Source organism: Amphiura filiformis, chromosome 17, assembly GCF_039555335.1.
Source record: "Amphiura filiformis chromosome 17, Afil_fr2py, whole genome shotgun sequence".
Lineage (NCBI taxonomy): Eukaryota > Metazoa > Echinodermata > Ophiuroidea > Amphilepidida > Amphiuridae > Amphiura > Amphiura filiformis.
The window spans coordinates 56,398,645-56,413,274 of record NC_092644.1 but is presented as its reverse complement, the minus strand read 5'-3'; the positions used below and the strand labels follow the sequence as shown (position 1 = coordinate 56,413,274).

Below are 14,630 nucleotides of genomic sequence, written 5' to 3'. Positions count from 1 at the left end.
TTAAAGCAGTTATAAACAAGAAACATTTTAAACCATGGGATAAAAACCTGGTAACGTATATCATAAAAACATATCAAACTCCATATAATACATGATAATTAACTTGGCAAGTGGCATAAACAAAACTGCACAGGTGGATTGTTAAAGAGATGAGTTTTCAAGCATTTTTTAAGATAGCAAGAGACATGGTTTTCCTGATGGACTGTGGCAAGCCATTCCAAAGCTTGGGTGTTGAAGTGGAGAAGACCCACTCACCATAGTAAGATGTTGCAATACTATGAGGTGGGTCCAGAAGAAATTGAATACCATAAGACATAAGCCACAGCATAGTAGACCACACATTACAGTAGTGTTAAAATGTATATTTGTCATTGACCCTCATACAGGTGTAACTACACAATACACCTACAGAAAACAAGATTCCGGCTCATTTGCCTACATGCAATATGCACCAGAAAGCACATGGTAAGTAAATAATTCATGCTTATACAGATTTTAGTTTTTAAAATGCAATGTCTTTTCTTTTCCATTCCGTTCCGTTCCATTCCATTCCATTTTTTTTGCAACATGAATATTTTGTATCTCAGGAACAGTATGCCCAACTTGGCTGAGTCAGAATATGTGTTACATGAATATGAATTAATGTAGTGATTTAGTGTTGCACCCTCTCAAATGAATCTTTTTGTTCCACTGTGCTTCTTATAATTTATCACTACTTTTGACCTGAATGCTTACTTTTATCTTTTTCATTTTAGGCTGACAGCATTTGTAAACAAAATCTTCTGTCAAGCAAGAGACTCTCACTTCATAGATCCACAAGCTACAGTCATGGCTATGAACTGGCTTATCAATAGACAAAGACCAGATGGAAGCTTTAATATGGAGGAGCATGTATTTGTAGATACCATCAGGGTAAGAAAGAAGGTCTTGTTTCTTCTGTATGGTAATAATTGGGTGTAGTTTTGGTATGTAAAGGCATTTTGTTCCTTAATGGTATAAATAAATATGAATATGAATGAATATGAAAATATACAGGTTCTATTATAAATCAGCTATTGCAAGAATTATATGAGAAAAATAGGAACTTTCTTCAGATGAAAAAAATTCAAAATTGATGGGGTTCACCAACTCTACCAGAGAATGCCACTTACTTGCCGAGTCACACAAATGATCCATGTTTGAAGACTGGACAAGAGTCTAGCCAAAACAGGAAACCAGTTTTGGGGCAAATTGATCAGTTGATAAAGTCCTCTGATGAAATTGATAAAGAGCAAAATGGAAAGTAAAATAACCTCAGTCAAAACTTGAAAATAAACATTAATCAATTTTGTTGTATTTTGTTCTTCTCAGGGTGGCTTAGAAGATGAGAATTTGGGGAATTCTGTTGCTGCCAAGACTGCTTATGTTCTGATTTCCCTCCTGGAATGTAATTACACTGCAATGGTGAGTAGGATTGAATTTGTTATGGTCTCATTTGCTTTCTTTGCTTTGATGGAGAAAGAGTGACCAGAGTGTAAACTATAGGAGCTAAGTTCTAGCAGTCAAGTTAGCTCAATCAATAAGACGTTCGACTGTGGTGCGAGAGGTTGCGGGTTCGAACCCTGGCGGTGCCTAGTATGCAAACGTGAAAAAAAATTGAGTTAGCTTGAAATTCCCCTGGATAAGGAACTCACTGATAATTTGTCTCGTTGTAACCCGTACAAAACTCAGGAGCTGATCCTGGTTGCGATGGTTATTTGTGGAATGCCTAGGGTGTGCGCTCTTGAAGCAGCAAAGTCCCTGATTTGTTGTTTAATGGTTTGTTGAATGATGTGGGCCGTAGTGGTCAGTGACAACCTGTAAAGTGTGCTGAGGCTTGTGGATCAACGTCTAGGCGTTGTGCCTGTGCGTAGCGCACTATAAATCACTGCGCTTTTTTAAAATTTAAATGATAGCTTTAACTTTATAAAGGGGCACTTTGTGATGCACAGCCTCATCCCCCACTTTCACCTCACATCTATTGCAAAAGAAAAATGCACGCAAAAATATTGGATATACTTTATATGGCTGTGTACAAAATGTTGATAATATTTGTTGTCACATCTCTGTCAAACAGGAAAATCATGCAGCAGTAGACAGAGCCACTATATACCTGGAGAGTATCTACACACAACTGGTGCGACCTTTTGATAAGTCAATCGTGACATACGCCCTCACTTTGGCAGGAAGTGAATATGCTGAGAATTCCGCAGAACGACTTAGAGAAATTGCTATTTGTGATGAAGGTAATTAATTAGAGAATAACGATAGGAATTTTTGTTTTTACTATCCTCTATTGTGTGATAGATGACAGGCAGGTCCAATATTTTGAGTAGTGGATGCCGGCGCATGTTTACGCACTAAAGTCATAAAAAACTCCCCTTATTATAAAATGAACAAAACTAAGTTGTTTACAACTTCAGGTATTCTGTTGCGCGTATTGCTATAGCGTGCGAGTATTCCGCACTAGTCAACGCATACAACGCGATACATACGCGCATCTCTGAAAGTGTGTTACGCGTTATCAACACTCATGATGACGTGGGGTTGTCTCACGACTTGATAGACGGCACCAAATCATGCGATTGTCCAATCAGATTATGTGTCTACGAACTAGACCACTCCCACTGACTTAGAATTAGCCATTGTGTGTACAGGTTGGCTTACTAGTTATCTAGACCTCTTTTATATGTGTCTCTCTGTTATCCGGCTGCAGTGTTATCTTCATAAGGAAACATGTTTTAATGCTTCTACGCCATAATTCCTCTGAAGCATTTTCTGTCAAAGCATGGAAATAAGAGAATAAGATGTTTCCATGGTCAAAGTCAGGGAATTAAGTCACCTTCTGTAGTATAACTGTGTGCACATATCTGATACCATTAGTACCCAAATACTATGATAGTGTTGTGCAGTTTAGTGAGAGGGAGTTTTCCCAACACTTCTTTGTAAAACTAATGCTCAGTGCTATTAGATTTACAAGCTTTTTTTAAATAATTTGAACATGTCATTTTAAAGGAATTTTGCACTTTATTTTGTCACTGATATTACTTTGCTCTTTTCTTTAAAACAGACACATGTCACTGGGAAGAAGACCCTACATCTCAGACATATGTAGAAAAAGCAACCCAGTCCCACTGGAATTCTGTTAACATAGAAACTACTGGATATGCCTTGTTAGCTCAACTCAAATTAAGACACATTGAATATAGCAATTCTATCGTCAATTGGCTATCACAAAATGCTGGCTTTGAATATACACAGGTAAGCACATACCATTTTTTACTCTCATGTGGTAGAGATATCAGTGCGCATTTCATTGGGCACAGGTTCAAATCTCTAATGTTCGCTCACAGTGCTGACGTACACACACTTAAATATGCGGCATAGATACCTTGCACGTTTTAAGCAGTGTATGGGATGAGACGAAATTCTGCAATTATATATTCTGAACTGCTTCATAATCAGAGACAAACTGAACATATTAAAGGATTCCCAATCATATAGAAATATTTAGGAGAGGAAGAGAATCTCACCTAAGGCAAGCCCAAGGCTCAATCTCTTGCAGTTCATATTTTCCTGGCTAATAGCATAGGGCCTTTACCCCACTTGGCCCTCTCATCTGCTCTAATGTCATTGATGTCATATCTGAATAGTTCTCACATCTCTACATTTTACTATACAGGACAAAGTGGTTGCTTTGCAAGCATTGTCTGAGTATGCTATATGGAGAAGTGGTCAAGCAGTCAACCTACACACAACCATAAGATCTAGTCAAGATAATAGCTTTAGTCATACTGTACACATCCATGAAGGCAATGCCTTACTACAGCATTCTATTCAGGTAAGACATAAACACACAAATCCTTTTAATCTGCCCTCCATTATTATTTGCCAGCTGTGAACATTAGTACATACAGAAAAGCCTCAACAGTTGAAAAATTGCTTTAAAATATCATGCATTTCAGGTTACCCAGAATTTTCCCAACCTTCATACTGGTTGCAAAGAAACCATTATGTAAAATTCATGAAAATTGTTCGAAATATTCTTATTATTTTGTGTGTTTATCAAGTGGGAATTTGCCCCTGGTTGGCCTTCTTGATAAACACAGCCAAAAAAGAAAGTCTCCAGTAGTTCCATCCCCATTTAATCAGAGTCTGATGAGTTTATGGCAAAATAATTTATATAATAGTTTTCAATGTACTTTCCTTCAAAGCGTTGATACCAAATTTGATATAAAAAGTTTAATCATCATGAGCATAGGAGCCATTGTTTGTAAATTTGTGCAATTTTAAAATGACAAATTACTGAATTGACCATAACATCCAATGCATGGTATCAGCTTATTATGTGGCCTGAAGCAACCCGTACAGGAATCATTGCACACTTGCCTGCGCACAATTGAAAGAGCGGGGTATTTGATTTGCATTTTGACATGCATGGGTAAACCTTTAACCTGCCGCCTATTCAGGCGACGTAATTCTTGGCATTCACGCTAGCTCTGCTAGTGATACAATTCCCTATGTCATTTTTAAAATTGCGCGAATTTCCAAACAACGGTTTCTATGCTCACGATGATTAAACTTTTGATATCAAATTTTGTATCAAACTTTGAAGGAAAGTGTATAGAAAACTATTATATAAATAAATTTGCCATAAACTAATCAGACTGTGATTAAATGGGGATGGAACTACTGGAGACTTTCTTTTTTGGCTGTGTTTATTATAAGATCTAACTTGATAAAATATTTGTTAGAACTAGATGTGCATCCTTGTGATATACATATGGCTGTACACACATGGTGGTACACTAGGTTTCTTTCCATGAGTGACATGCAAACATTATTGAATCTGACTTTTCTGCATCATGCTATTATTTGTTGACCGCATCCATGGTATGACAGGGTTCTTAAAAACTTAAGGAATTGGCTGAAATTCTGGAATTTTTATTTTATTGTGTGATTGTAAATGTCAACAGTTATGGAACTCACTTTCAATGAAAAAGTAAGAATGCAAACTATAAAAGTGAGGAAAAATGATGTTTGTACATAAAAGTGGACTGGAAAGCAAGGTTGGCTCAAGGAGGATTGATTGAAGATAAATTCTTAAGTATATTGTTGCATCTGCTTCTCTGGAATTTTGGTATTAGATCATTGAAAAGTCATAGAAAATGATAGAGTTAAAAATTGAAAGTGTGTGGGAACCCTGTATCATAATTCCTTGTGTATCTTCTTTCTATTACAGGGTCCAGTTGATGGTCAGCTTATTGTTGACACTAGAGGCAAAGGAACAGGACAATTGGCTGTAAGTGTGCTGCTTTATAATAGATTTAATGTTCCTACAATTATAATACAGAATGTAAAAGCAGGCCAGTAAGAATGTGCAATCTCAAAAGCTCATTACAGGGACATTTCGGTATTTGGAAGGACATTTTGCTTCCCCATGTAAGAAATACATATAAAAACTGATTTGAAATTTTGCACTTAACTCAATTTTCATGGTGTTATGATTAACCTTGACTGCTTTAAAAGTAACATCCTCAATCAAGTTTTAAAGACGCATGAATAAAAAAAAATAATGTTCTATAATTTTTTATGACTTAGATTATTTATTTTACAAGTTTCAAAATCGTAAGTTACAATGAGTCTTAAGTTAATTCCATTTCACTTATTTATGAATGTACCCTTTGTAAGTAATAGGCATTTACTTACTATAGGGACCCTACGTAATGTTACATCTTGTATTGAGTATTCGTAACTTTACAAACGGTCACTTGAGTTACAAAGGGTTAAAAGCTTAGTGAAATGAAATGGACCCCTGGTGTCATAATTAATGGCATTTTGGTCCAGTTTATGTGACATAATTATTGTAAATTAGGGAAGCATGTTAACTTAGTGGTTCTGTTCTCATATTGAGGTCCTGGGTTCCAACCCCTTTTCTGAAGTTTGACATTGACTAATTGTTTGCCAAATAATATTTTGCAATAACATTTTGATGTTTTAAAAATGTTGTGGTTGTGTTTTTATATACATGTAAAATGTTCTCAGGACTTTTATAAACCTGACATTTCAATGTTATTAAAATGTTTTGACCAAAGCAAAAACGTGTTCATAACATTTTAAAACAATTTTGTTTGCAAGGCTCGCACAAATTTATATACGTTTGAATTTATAATATATGTACATGGTTGTATGTTATCCAATAAAATTTGGACATTTTCTCAAGTTTGACATTCATTGCCTATGTTTTATTTTGCAGGTCCAAATCAAATACAATTCAGTTGATAACAGCTTTCAAAATTGTCCATTTGATATCAATGTAATTGCTGGTGAAGACTTAAACACTGCACAGCGAGAGCGCAGGTCTGTTCGGCAACGTCACAGAAGACAATCCCAGAAGTTTGTTAGTTACGTTAATGTGTGTACTAGGTAGGTATTGCCTTTAACAGGTATTTTGGTTCTTTAAACCCCAGCCACTACTCCCAGTTCAAAACAGCACTAATATTTTGGGATTAAAAAATGTTATTTTGTCAAATACAATGTAGCTCAATCCAAATCCAGGGAAATAAATATCAAATTTTAATATTTTGCCAATTTGGCTAAATAAGGTCCAAAAACATGCATTTACAGGTGTTAATGTTGTGTTCAAATTCAAAGATAAGTTTATGTACTCTAATTTTTATCAGACTTATTCTATTTTATAACCAATTATTCAAATTAACATAACATAGTATGAAGAAGAGTATATCTTAGACTATACTCAATATTTTGAATGCTTAGACTTGTATCAAGTCTTTGAATTTTGTGACTGCAAATGTAAGAAAATGTGCAAAATTGCATGTTTTTGCCCCTCACCCTCCCCCCTCCCCAAATCCAAATGTAAAAATTTGACTTTATTGTCCGTTATTTATAACAAAAGATTTAGGATTGAGCTATATTTTTTTGTCAAAACAGGATAATGTCAAATCCTCTTGGGAAATATGTTTGCAAAGCAACCAGCCAAATTTTCTTAAACCAGAATGTACCTTCATGCAGAATCCTATATAAAAAGGGGGCAAATGGAACAAAATAATATGTTGCTAAGATTACTAATTTTTAACCTCTCAAATACTGATACCTGCATACTGGATGGATCATGAAACTGAAAACAAAATTGAAAAAGATGGGAAATAAAGAGATGGTCAAGTCTGGATATTTAGTGTGATTTTTGACAGATTTTGCAACTGAAGCAAACATAAAATGTGGCATTTAACATGTTGTCATGCAGTGTTAAACCACTTTGTGGATGTTACTTTTTCAGTATGCTGTGTTTTTCTATTTTCTTTCAGGTATTTGGGTAATGCAAGGACTTCCAACAAGGCTGTCATTGATGTTGGCTTGTACTCAGGCTTTAGACCACTTGAAGACACTCTTGTTCAGGTAATGGCTACAGAACTGTTCATTTTCTCACCAATGGGTGCATATTTTGATATTAACTAAATTTAGAAGAGGTATGCGTAAAAATTGAAGTGATTAAAGCAATTTATTTAACATTTTGTACGTAAGCCTATACAACACAATTGAAAGTGTTGCTCAAGTGGAAGCAGTTTCTTAAAGGAAATCTGTACCATAAACTAATCAATGGCTAATATAGTTATATACCCCTAAATTAAACATACCAGACGGTCTATATGAATTTCGAATATTCCTAACAAAGAAAAAACACTTTTAATCCTTCGTTTCTGCGATTCAGCTTGCGAATCCTTTCTGCCACAAGCGGTAGTGTAACCTTTCACACAGACCAGCGGCGAAGCGTAGTGTTGCTATGGCATTCGCATGATTCTACAGCTTAATTTTGGTTTTTAGTGCTGTTTTTACTTTTCGTTCTCAAAAGACATTGTTGATCATAAATATTACTTAAAATACATTTTTTTATGTTCTTCCGTAGTTTTATGGGTAAATATTGTCGCGTTTTCTTTTGAACGAATGTTGAATATGAACTTTGGCAGTATTCCCTTCGTGTCACCAAAGTTCATGAGGGACGAGGCTGGTGGCACAGATTTCGCTGGTTTCAAAATTGGGGTACCGTTACAGCGTAATAAAATACATCGGGTATCAATATGGCCGCCACCATGGATTACAAACTGATCGCTGATTGTCGTAAGGAATTAAGAATTTCTCCTTTATTTGGACGTATATAAGCTTGGGACTTTTACTGTTTGTCGTTTTTATTATTACTGCAACTATATAGCCATTGATTAGTTTATGGTACAGATTTCCTTTAACTAAGTTATTTCTCAATAAGAATTCTATAGATGCGTATATTTGTTCAACACATTTCGGTATAAACAACCAATACATGGAGGCTTTCAAAGCAGCCTTGCCCTTGAAGACAAATAAAGTGAAACATGAAACCAGCCATTTGACAACTTTTTACTGCCAGATGCCATTACCACCTTGGCTTCAAATTATAGTACATGTAGAAACTTTGTAGTCGCCTGCTTCGCTGCCAAATTAAATGAAATAATGATTCCTACACCAATTTATAATAAGCCTGTGATAAAAGGAAGCTTCGGTCACAATGTGTTCTTTTGACAACATCAACCATAATATGCATATTTTTTTCTCGTCACAGATCCAAGCGGATGAATGGAGGATAGAGCGCTATGAGATTACAAATAGATCTGTCACCTTTTTTGTCAGTGAGGTATGTACTTATATCCGTAAGACAAGAGACAAATTGAGTTATAGAATATTGTTTGGAGACCCAGTCATGTATATATCACCTAATATAACACAGTAGATGCTATAAGTGCAACTACAAGGCGGAATACCAAGTTGTTCCACATGAAAATAATGTTGTCTACCTTTATGGTACACTTTACATAAAGCATTTCTTTAACATTTTCTGTACTGATTTGCTATCTAGTATAACATGGGTCTATAGTGACAAAATGTACCTCAATGAACAGAGCACATCCAGATCTTGATTATCGACCCATGTTTAGCTAGTCTATTCTCAAAATGAAAACAATGGAAACCTATACAAAGTAATGGAAGCATCATTTAATGAAATGAGGGGATGTATCATGTTGCAAAGGATTCTGGGAAGGGCAATACTTTACTGCACACTATTAAGGTAAGACATAAGACTTCTCTGGGGTAGAATGTAATAATGATCCACCAAAAAACGTTGACAATATAAATTGGTCATTTATCAAATATCAGTCATTTATTTTTAAGAGTTGCTTTTTACAGCTACCGTGTGACTCTAATTATGTTTAATATTGTTTCTTTGTAGATACCCAATTCTGAAAGCTTGTGTTTCACATTTGAAACAATCCGAGATTATGTGGTTGGCAAGATACAACCAGTAGCAGTGAGGGTCTATGACTATCATGAACCTGGTAAGTTGTCATGGCAACATAATTAATCCATTTAAAGCACACACTCCCTCTGTGGAAGATTTTGGAAGTACCTTCCACAGAGGGAGTATGAATTTCAAATGGTATTAGTACATTGACCAACTCTATTTGAAACTCAACCTCCCTCTGGGGAAGTTTTAGGTGCAATCTTTCTCAGATGGTGTATGAAAGTCAAATGGAGCTATGTAATATGTTCATTCCATTTGAAATTCACACTTCCAATTTGGAAGATATTTCCCACATCTCCCACATCAGTGATGGTAGGAATTTTACATGGAATAAGCCCTTTCCCAATATTGATATCTCAGACTGCACATGTGCTAAATTCCTTGTTTGGAAGATCAACATTGAGGACTTGCTACAGTATTTCAATGCAGGCGAACTCTTGAGATTTCCGAAATTGCGAAAGGGCTTATAGCCTATTGTGTTTTGGGGCTTATGTGAGAAGGGTGGAAGTTCATTTTGGGTGGTTCAAAAATTTCAAAATTTGGCAAAATTGTGAATTTTCAGTTATTGTTTGAGTGGCAATTACAATTAAATGTTATGTTATCATGATCATGTATCTTTTTAAATAAATGCCTAGTTAGACTTTTGTGCTGATATTGTACAAAATGACAAATTTTAACAAATGGTTTGAGCATCCTCATTGGGCACAAGAATCATTGTGGTAGTGACAGGTATTCTACTCACATATCCATTTAAAAGTTTCTTTTTCATACTTCAATGATAAAGCCAATTTCTATCATTGTGTATCAGATATGCTTATGGAATAAATTTATTAAAATATTGTATATAAAAATATATTCAGAGAGTATAACCAAGCTGTTGGAAACGACTTATTCACAACAAAAGCCTGCATAGTTAAATAAGTTTTGATAAAGATTCAGCTAAGATCGAAAGCTCAGGCCTCGAACTAAAACTTTGAATTTACATTACTGTTACCTATTTAGCAAAAGACTGTGTCAAGTTCTACAGTCCAGCAGGTGGACCGGCAATGATTGCATCAATTTGTGAGGGACACACATGCATGTGTGCTGAAGGTAAGCTAAGGATTCATATGCAGTACTCATCAGAGCAGTATTCATTATGCCTAACAAAATTGCCCGTAAAGCCCCAAAGTCAGGTTAGGTCAGTCTGTAATTTTTGTTTTAATGTTTTGCCACACGCAGTTTAAAATAATTCAAGTTTACCACAAAATATAATGGTAAACAATGATTTATCGTGTTTGTTAGGCTTCTTTTTTAATATTCAGAGTGGTGTGGTATGAATTATAAGTAAGCAAAACATTTTACAAATTTGATACCAAATATATGAAAATTCAAAAATATATGAAAAAATGTGACCCTATTTTGTTCAGTTTTTAGGTCAGTTGAATAGGACAAAAAATACAATATTTTTAAAGGCCTTTATGGCGGTATCATACAATACTTTGTTTTACCTCTAGTTTGGTAGTGATGATCAGTTTCACCACAAGAGTGCCTTCAAACTGTCTTTGTATGCATTTATGTGTATACATACATTCTGCAGGATTAGGTTAGTGCATGTGATTAGATCCTGCACCAATCGAAATACACACTTACATCACTACCAAACATTAGGTGAAACAAAGTGTTATAAGTCGCAAGAGTGACAGAAAAATTACTAAACCATTTTCACCCTGATGTAGCAGTGACGGTGACATCAGTGCGCATTTTTTTGGGCGCAACTTTAGATTGCTAGCATTTGCTCATAGCACTGACATACGAGGGGGTATCAAAAAGTTTTAGAAATCGCCCAGAAGTGAAAGAGCTATATCAATGAAATTTTGTCAGTGCAATCACTGGTCCTTATGTACACTATGGTGCAAAAATGGTCTCATAAGTATGTTTACTTTTTTTACAGGCGACGCTAGATGCTAATAACCTGTTGCCCCAGTTACTGCGCATAAACTGCAAGATTGAGAAAATTGAGGCAAGCAGCGTTATTAAGATCCTGCAATTGAAGGGTTGCAGTGCCTAGAAAATCGATGATGAAATGAAAGTTATCTTCAGTGGTGATTATGATATTGTCACTGTTGCTTTTTTGAAAATGAAATTTTATTTCATCACAGATTTTTTGGGCACTGTAACCCTTAAAATGGAACTTAATCATGCTACATGCCTCAATTTTCTCCATTTGCTGGTTATGCGGTTACATAGGCAGGTACTGACATCTAGCGCCTGTAAAAAAAGTAAACATTCTTATGAGACCATTTTTGCACGATAGTGTACATAAGGACCAGTGATTGCACTGACAAAATTTCATTGATATAGCTCTTTCACTTCTGGGCGATTTCTAAAACTTTTTGATACCCCCTCGTATTTATGTACACGCTTATAGATGCCGCACAGATGCCTTCGTGGAATGACTGCCTCATGTATGATGTATTGACCTTGCCACATCATGGTGAAAATGGTATTGTAATTAAACACCATTAGCAGCTGTGATAAATTTGTATTATAAAATGATTTTAAAATATTTATCATCAATTTCATTTTAGGAAAATGTCCACCACAACCTTGCAAAGGTAACGAATGTACCTCAACTTGTCAAAATTTATTGGACAAAATCAACCAAGGAAACAGTTCAGACACCAGGAGACCGTCCACTTTTGGTAAGGATAGTGTGCTACTATATGTTGGGGATATAACATAACTTTTTGATACTAGCCACACCAGCCAGTAACCCTAAAAAAAACACCAGTTTGGAATGTGTTAATAGAATTCTGTTGCAGTTTATGTTATGCTTAAGTTTCATCAGCAACCCACGCCTACTCTCAGAAACACTAAAGCTTTGATGTGCAACAGAAATTGTAATCAAAACTGTTTGGCCAAAGATGGTTAAAAATCTGCGCGTGCCGTACCCATTATTTTGTAAACTCAAACTGGAGGTGTATGTTAAAAGTTACCGACATTATAAGTCCAACATTTGGAATATACTTTTAGATCTAAAATTGTTATCCAACAGATGGGTACTTTTTGAAATGTAACCTACTTAATAGCTTATGTGCAAGTGAGCATAAAGGTGTAGTCTTGTTGCTAATTATAATAAACTGCTCAAATAAAGAAAAGTTGCAAATCAAAACCATGCACGCGGTCGAAATTGCTTAGCGTGGCAATGGGGTCAAGCTTGCTTGCCCACGATGGCCCCTGTCGACTTTCCCAAGTGCGCGCTTCATTCAATTGTTAATTTAAAACGCATGAATTGCTACAGTGCTTTATCGATGAAAATTAGGGCACGATACGATCGATATGACCTAGCGGTTGTTTCGGGCGTTGTCAATGGTCGCGCTCTGCTTCAGCTGTACAGGTCCGCGTGGTCAGATTTTGATTTGCAACTTTTGAAACTGCACCAAATTTCAGATACTGGTATCAATCTCTCTGAATTTAGAGTGTTTGGTAGCAAATTTGGTATCAACTTGGAGCTAACAAGATTCTTCACACGACCTTATCAATTAAATTGGCATAACATGATCAGGTTTTGGTGTAGGACAGGTTACATGACTGCGGACTTTCTTTATTTGAGCAGTTTAAATAAAAGCCAGTAATGTGCTATTCAGTTGAAATCCATACACCCCCTACAGAAGACATGACCTTAATCTTCCACACAGAATTTCAAATGGAGTTACCTGAATGGGTGACTTCACTTGAAATTCACATTCCCAGTGTGGGAGATTAAGGTCATGTCTTCCATAAGAGGTGTGTGGATTTCAACTGGAATTGCCCATTGTTGATCAGAGATATACAATTACAATAACAATCTCATAATATATTATTAGATGTCAATGATTATTGTTTTGCAATGTGTACATATATTATCTTAAACATGCATCAGTTGTCATTTGCATATCATCCATCCATTTTCTACACACTATGATGAAGACCAAGTATCTCTGTGATTTTTAATTGTTTATTTGTTTATTTTCATCAGCTTACAAAGTAAGTTTCAACAGAAGAGAACAAAATGCAGCATTTGAGATTATATACATGAACATATCATCAGCTTTTGTAATTGGTAAGTTATTCCTAAGATTTCCTGTTTAAAAATTGAGTGAGCTAAAGAAGATTTGACGGAATAGGTTGAATTAGGTGACCTCTATGTAGTGAGTGGAAGGGAGACACTCAAGTTTTGTTTCCTATGAGTAGGTAGGTAGGTGCACTTAAGATTTTAAAAAAGTGGTCCCATCACCATAACCAAATATCCAAGAAAATTTGACCCATTTGTATACCTATTTGTTAGAAATTGGCACGGTTTTAACCAAATTTCCAGACATTTTTGGTAAATGTTTAAAATTTTGGCTACAAGGATTCCAAATTTGGACTATTTGTTCGAAACATTCAAAGAAAATATTGAAACAATGACCTACGTATGTACCCAAATTGACCTTGAAAAGGAGTTTTATTTTTACCATAAAACTTCAAACAAATCATACACGAATACATTGGAAGGGTGGCCAACATAAGAGCAAAACTTGAACAAATACCAAAATCATTGCATTAATTCTTGATTCATGTTTGTAGGTGATGACGTAGCTCTTGGGAGAAGCTTTGAAGAAAACCCTGATGAAGTTGTTGTGAGACCATTCTGGCAAAGTCTTAACTGTAGACAACGTGTCCGTATCGGATCCAAGATGACCTACTTAGTGATAGGGACAGGTGGCATGAGATTCAGAGATGACAATGGAGATGAGAGGTGAGTAAACTGGGATTTTTGTTTTGAGACACTCTTAAGTCTTGATCTGAATATGTGGCTTGCATTGAGCATTGAGCCAGAAGTTGGTAGTTTCGAGTCCACCTGGCTACTGAGTCTGCATTTCTTATTTGATGCACACTTGTACAAGACTTGTGAATGCGGCACAACATGCATAATGAGGCATTCACAGAGGACATACTACTGGCTTGTACAGGTGTGTGTTAAACAAAGAACAGGAATTCAGCAGCCAGGTCTGGAAACTACCAACTTGCAACTTTACGCTCATTTTATGGGAGCAGGTCTTTCTTATATTGCCTCCTGGTTGTAAAATGTCTGCAATACTACCAATTACTGTTACATGAACAGATATCACTTGAAATTCAAGATATTAAATATTTGGAAGCTACTTTTCAGGACATTTATGAAGCACCGGTCATGCACGACCATCAAAACATTTGACCAATCAATTTCTGGCGATTTGAAGCCTATTTGACCACACAG

At 35.7% G+C, this 14,630-nt stretch overlaps 1 protein-coding gene across 1 annotated transcript; it reads left to right on the top strand.

Annotated features, from left to right (window-relative positions):
* Positions 1–277: 277 nt before the first annotated feature.
* On the top strand, positions 278–14,133 carry LOC140137313 (C3 and PZP-like alpha-2-macroglobulin domain-containing protein 8). The gene is made up of 15 exons (XM_072158955.1): positions 278–465; positions 756–912; positions 1,351–1,443; positions 2,096–2,264; positions 3,089–3,279; positions 3,701–3,859; positions 5,261–5,320; positions 6,275–6,444; positions 7,344–7,434; positions 8,630–8,701; positions 9,296–9,401; positions 10,370–10,459; positions 11,938–12,051; positions 13,368–13,451; positions 13,958–14,133. Exons 1-15 carry the CDS (start codon positions 278–280, stop codon positions 14,131–14,133), a joined length of 1,920 nt encoding a protein of 639 aa, XP_072015056.1.
* Positions 14,134–14,630: the final 497 nt, after the last annotated feature.